General features: G+C 61.6%; 1 protein-coding gene across 1 annotated transcript in view; it reads right to left on the bottom strand.

The window, feature by feature from the left end:
• Positions 1-307, bottom strand: part of SEMA4C (semaphorin 4C) — an 8,804-nt gene that overhangs the window by 3,825 nt on the left and 4,672 nt on the right. Inside the window, exon 8 of the mRNA XM_032448854.1 lies at positions 120-264. Within this exon, the coding sequence (XP_032304745.1) occupies positions 120-264 (145 nt within the window). The remainder of the gene's footprint in view (positions 1-119; positions 265-307) is intronic.

Raw genomic sequence — 307 nt, 5'->3', positions numbered from 1 at the left:
CCCACACCCCACTCTCATCACCCCCATGTCCCATAGAGGCAATGGGGTCACTGAGTGATGCGTGCAGTGCCCCATAACAGCGTGACATGGGGATCATCCCCATCCCCCCCATCACTCACCGCCCCAGGCCGCGGGCTGGGCACCTCATCCGAATAGCGGCCCCATTTCTGGGCCTGCTCCCTATATTCCTTATAGGGTCCCTCGAACGCCTTCTTCACCTCCAGGATGTGATAACGGCACACGGCTGACACGTCCACGTCCCCCCTGCGCACAAGGACCCATCAGTGGGGCACAGAGCGTGAAGACC

The sequence above is a fragment of the Coturnix japonica genome, chromosome 22 (genome assembly GCF_001577835.2).
Source record: "Coturnix japonica isolate 7356 chromosome 22, Coturnix japonica 2.1, whole genome shotgun sequence".
In the NCBI taxonomy this organism is placed as follows: domain Eukaryota; kingdom Metazoa; phylum Chordata; class Aves; order Galliformes; family Phasianidae; genus Coturnix; species Coturnix japonica.
The sequence above is the reverse complement of the archived record's forward strand: the minus strand, read 5'-3'. Positions and strand labels throughout refer to the sequence as shown.